We start from the raw sequence: 5,557 nt of genomic DNA on the forward strand, positions 1-5,557 counted from the left end.
AAATGGAGGATGATTTTCTTGCAAATAGTTTAGTTCTCTATATTGAAAGGGAAATTGCTGAGAGTTTCGATTTAGATTCGATACTTGATGATTTTGTACTTCTAAAAGACCGTAAAGTGCAGTTCTAGACACTTTTTTGTATTTCTATCTTTTTGATGTAGTGTCGACATGTTACATTTATAATATATCAATGTCAGCACATATTTATAAACTTTTATAGATATTTTTTGTGATGCAAATATTGTGTGAATTACCAAATTTTTAGGGTGAAAAAAAAATTTAGGACGTCAAAAAGATTTTAGCGGCACCCCAATGTTAAATAGCTGGATCCGCCACTAGTTAGGGTGCCTAGCATGCGGAATAAGTCTTACCCTGTCGAGCGTTCTCCCAGTTGGCCGGGTACTCCTTTGGTCTTTGGCTCCTCTGAGAGACTCAGTCCTCTCCTTGTCTTGCATGCTCGAGGTTACGTTGTTTCTCACTTCTTATTTATTTGAATATCTCTCTCTCCACGTAGTACCACATGCTAACACTAACACAACTCCCATAAACCCGCACCTTAACACCATAAGATAACAGTTACTTTACTAGTACCCCCACTAACTATAAGCCCCGTTTGGCGATCTTTTTTTTCATCTCAACACTGTTCAAGTATTATTTTTCCAAAAAAACCTAACATCAAAATATCTTTACATTTAATATCATATCATTAATTTTTTATTATTATTTAAATAAAAAAATTACTATAAAAACAAAATTTTTTTACTTTTCATTATAAAAAATTCAAAACTTTATATCACGCCAATCATTTTCAAGTTCAACTGCAATAACAAAGGCAAAAATGCTTTGCCAAACAAGGCGTAACGTCCTCCACGATGTGCCTCTTCAGTCTTGCAGGACAAGTACTGTCAGTTCATCGGAGTAAAAATGCATTTTCCTTTTTCCCTAATCTTTTCTTTAATCCTGCTTTCTTTTTCTTTTTGTCTTTCTTCTACTCTTGTCAACAAAGTTTGGACGACACAAATCCCATGAAGAACGTGGTAGGACTCGCTCCTCCATTTCTCTAATTTCGATTACTTATACCACAAGCAGTACTTGTTCTGCAAGTACTGAAGGTTTTCCGCTTTATAAAATCTAAACATTTATTCTTCGGAAATCGGATCACCCACACCCCTCTGCCTACTCTGTAATTGCTATACCCTCCTTCCATGTCTTACATTCCCCCACACAGGCGGCAGTCCAAGGACTCCGACAGGCCCTCACCAATACCAGAATCTTTTCCTCCTGATTTCAGGAGAAATCTTGATTTGAGGTCATCCAAATCTGTTAGAGATAGAAGCAGAAAGATTGCCTATGCTGAACAGGGTGTATCCACTTGGTTTGCAGTTGGTTTGGATGACGATAACCACTTTCCATCTTCCGTGCAGCTTGAGCCGGTTTCCATGGATTTTATTGAGAGAAGACACGGGCGGAAACCCCTTGCTTTGGTGAACCGGAATCTGGGTAAAGGTTAGTCTTTTGCCATTTTGCTGCTCGCGTTTTGTCTCTGGAATTGGTGATTAATATGGGTTTGCCGGTTTTGGTTAGTTGAGGATGCGCAAATCGGAGGAGATTGTGTGACGAAGCCGTGGGTGTCTATTGCAGACAATGTCCTGCCGAACCTGCTTTCCTCTTTTGAGAATGTGCGGAATGAAGCTGTTCGCCAAAAGTTGGAAAACGTTAAGCCAACGCTGGTTGCTAGATTTGGGAATATTCTTTTTCATGGGTAATTTCTTTTTCTGTGAGTTAATTGCTTCATTTGCTTAATCTGCCTTACTTAAATAGCAATTTTTTTTTTGGCACCCTATGAAAATTTAGTTCAGAATAAAGGAGACATGTCATACTGGTGCTGTATATTTGTAAGATTGCGAGTGTCTTATAGAGTTATATTTTTGGTCGTGTTGGGTTAGATTGGGTTATGCCTAGAAGCTTAGTAGACTTTTTTGCTTGTTGGAGAGGGTTGTGCAGTAGTCCTCAGAATGCATCAATGTGGAAGATGGTTTCGTCTTTTGCCTTTTGTGGTGTCTTTGGAGGGAAAGAAATAATAGAAGTTTTGAATACCGTGAGAGGATGGTGGTGAACTAAAATTTTTCTTTTTCAAAAGTCTTTATCATGAGACAACTGCTTTAGATCTTAATTTGCATAGTTTTCATGATTTTCTTGACCTTTTATTTTATTTATTTATTTATTTTTTCTTTCGTCTTTCTAGTTTCGTATATCACTTGTATGCTTTGTGTGTGCTTGGGTTGTGCCTTTCGTGCGTTTCAATGATATTTTGATGACTTATAAAAAAAGGAAGCAATTATTACCTAGATCTTTGTCACGCAGAAGCCCTTCAATCACCCAGGAAACTACCGCAATAGATTTGGCTGCAGAAACCACATTGCAAAGAACATTTTACACAAATCTTCCTAATTCAGACGTAGAAAAAATCATGGGGGAAGTTGCTGGAAAGATTGAAGTTGATTTTGAAGAGGAGAAAGATTTATACCGTGTAAAGGTATTTCTTGCTATATACCTCTGCTTTTTAGGTTCAGATTCACGCTGTTTACTCATTTGATTCAATTGGCTACTGACTTCCTCAATTTATTTTCTCATGTTGTATAGTTGTCTGATGCCACACATCCATATTCAACTCTTTCGTGCAAATGTAGGGTGATGAAAGAACATAAAAAGCTTCAGCTTTATAAGGCAAGTTTCAGCTTAAAGTCAATGCACATTTCTGGTTTTGGTTAGAGAGTTGATGATTTGTTCACTTTCCTGTTTTGTTAATTTTATGTGACAAATACCTCAATGTACTGTAAAGAGCATAATCATATATATATATCATATAAAAGCCGAGTTTTGACGTAGGGAATGCTTAAAATTGCGACACGTGTCCTCCTAACTCTATTTCCCACGTCTCTCTCTCTCTCTCTCCCTCTATCTCAACTTAAATGTCTTAAACTTTTTTGAGAAAAATGTCTTCAACTAATTCAATGGTTTAAGACATTTAATTAATTGTGCTAACTCTCACTCTCCCATAATTTATCTTTCAACCGTTTTTGTCTCTCTCTCTCTCTCTCTCTCTCCTCTTAAATGTCTTAAACTAATTCTTTGGTTTAAGATAATTAATTGTGCTAACTCTCACTCTCCCATAATTTGTGTTTCAATCGTTTTTTATTTTTATTTTTAAATTAATTGTGCTAACTCTCTCCCATAATTTGTGTTTCAACCATTTTTTTTCTCTCTCTCTCTCTCTCTATCTCCATTTAATTGTCTTAAATCTCTTTCCCATAATTTGTGTTTCAACCGTTTTTTTTTTAAAATTAATTCTGCTAACTCTCTCCCATAATTTGTGTTTCAACCGTTTTTTGTCTCTCTCTCTTTCTCTCTCTCTCTCTCTCCCTCTATCTCCACTTAATTGTCTTAAATCTCTCTCTTTCTCCCTCTATCTCAATTTAAATGTCTTAAACTAATTCTATGGTTTAAGACAATTAATTGTGCTAACTTTCACTCTCCCATAATTTGTGTTTCAATCGTTTTTTTTTTTTTAAAAAAATTAATTGTCCTAACTCTCTCCCATAATTTGTGTTTCAATCGTTTTTTTCTCTCTCTCTCTCTCTCTCTCTCTCTCTCTTTCTCTATCCCCACTTAATTGTCTTAAATCTCTCTCCCATAATTTTATATCTGAATTCCTTTTTCTTTTCTTTTTTTCTTTTTTTAATTAATTGTGATAATTCTCACTCTCCCATAATCTCTCTCTCTCTCTCTCTCATAATTTATGTTTCAACCGTTTTTTTTAATATAATTTTATATTTGAACCTTTTCTTCTCTCTCTAAACTAATTATATGGTTTAAGTGTCTTAACTATTTCTCTCTCCCATAATTTTGTCTCTCTCTCTCTCTCCCATAATTTTCTCCACTTAAATGTCTTAAATCTCTCTCTCTCTCTCTCTCCCATAATTTATGTTTGAACCAATTTTTTGATTTTTTATTTGTAATGCATTGAGTTGTCTTAATGAAGAATACAAAAGGTTTTCAAATTCTCTATTTCTCTCTCTTTATTTAATTTTCTTTTTATCTTCTCTTGCTTTATGTTTATATCTTAATGTGAGATATATTATTATATATATATATTCATCATCATCATAATGCATTGAATTGTCTTAATGAAGAAAACAAAAGGTTTTCAAATTCTCTATTTCTCTCTCTTTATTTAATTTTCTTTTTATCTTCTCTTCCTTTATGTTTATATCTCAATATGAGACAATTAAAATATATGAGTTTTATTTGTAATATATTTAATTGTCTTAATGAAGAAAACAAAAGGTTCTCAAATTCTTTCTTTCTCTCTCTGTTTATTTTTCTTTTTTCTCTTCTCTTGCTTTCTATTTATATCTCAACGTTCCTCTATCAATTTCACACTCAAATCAGGAAAAAGACAAGACTACAAGAGAGAGGTAGAGAGAGTTTCTAATCGTTGTTTCTCAATGATTTCTTTTCTTTATTTTATTTTTTTGCAAGAATAGTTCTTTTAAATTTTCCAATCGTTGTTTCTCAATGAAAAATTATACTATTCTCAATGAAGAGTAGAATAGTTATTTTCAATTATATTAGTATTTTCATTTTATTCGTTTTTTTTATCTTTATTTTCGGTGCTTATGTTCTTCCATTTTTGTTTTTGTCCCTTATATTTTTTTCTAATTTTTTTTTCTTCTCTTACTTTCTATTTATATCTCAATGTTCCTTTGTAAATTTTACAATCAATTTAGAAAAAGACAAGAGAGAGAGAGAGAGAGAGAGAGAGATTTGCATTGCTACTTCTCAATGAAAAATTATACTATAGTTATTTTTTTTATATATATATTTTTTCTAGAACAGTTCTTTTCAATTTTTCAATCGTTGTTTCTTAATGAAAAATTATACTACAATTTTTTTTTTTTTTTAATCTAGAATAGTTATTTTCAATTAGTATTTTTTTTTTCCTTTTTTTTATCTTTATTTCCGGTGCTTATCTTCTTCCTTTTTTTTTTTTGTCCCTTATTTTTTTCTTCTAATTTATATATTATTTTTGATTCAAATGATTACTTTTCTTTGGTAAATTTTACATTGAACTCAAGAAATAATAATGAGAGAGAGTTTCTTATCGTTATTTTTGGTTGATAATTTTTTAGTTTGTACATGTTGTTGTTCATTGAGTGATTTAATTTTTTTTTATCTGTTTACATGCTTAATTAATGGATGACATTGGTTTTTAAGGTTTCATTGGAATCGAGAAATGTATACAGTAGAAAAAGACAATTCTTTCAATTATATTAAAATTTTATTTTTAGTTTTTTATTTTATCTTTATTTAATGTATTTATGTTCTTCCATTGTTATCCCTTAAATTTTCTACTAATTTATATATTATTTATTCAAATTGAATATTTTTCTTTTGTAAATTTCACATTGAATTAGGAAATGATAGTGAAAGAGTTTCCTATCATTATTTTTGGTACGGTGTAGGATGCTTTTTTAGATTATGTCAATGTTCATTT

General features: G+C 31.9%; 2 protein-coding genes across 3 annotated transcripts in view; one reads left to right on the forward strand and one right to left on the reverse strand.

Moving 5' to 3' along the window:
• LOC132172901 (uncharacterized) overlaps positions 1 to 5,557 on the reverse strand; it is a 20,892-nt gene that overhangs the window by 4,913 nt on the left and 10,422 nt on the right. The gene's annotated exons all lie outside the window — the stretch shown is intronic.
• LOC132172830 (uncharacterized) lies at positions 977 to 2,839 on the forward strand. The gene is made up of 4 exons (XM_059584397.1): positions 977 to 1,506; positions 1,585 to 1,762; positions 2,365 to 2,536; positions 2,644 to 2,839. The coding sequence occupies exons 1-4, from the start codon at positions 1,206 to 1,208 to the stop codon at positions 2,770 to 2,772; spliced, it is 780 nt and encodes a 259-aa protein (XP_059440380.1). The 5' UTR covers positions 977 to 1,205; the 3' UTR covers positions 2,773 to 2,839.

The sequence above is a fragment of the Corylus avellana genome, chromosome ca2, assembly GCF_901000735.1.
Source record: "Corylus avellana chromosome ca2, CavTom2PMs-1.0".
Taxonomy (NCBI): domain Eukaryota; kingdom Viridiplantae; phylum Streptophyta; class Magnoliopsida; order Fagales; family Betulaceae; genus Corylus; species Corylus avellana.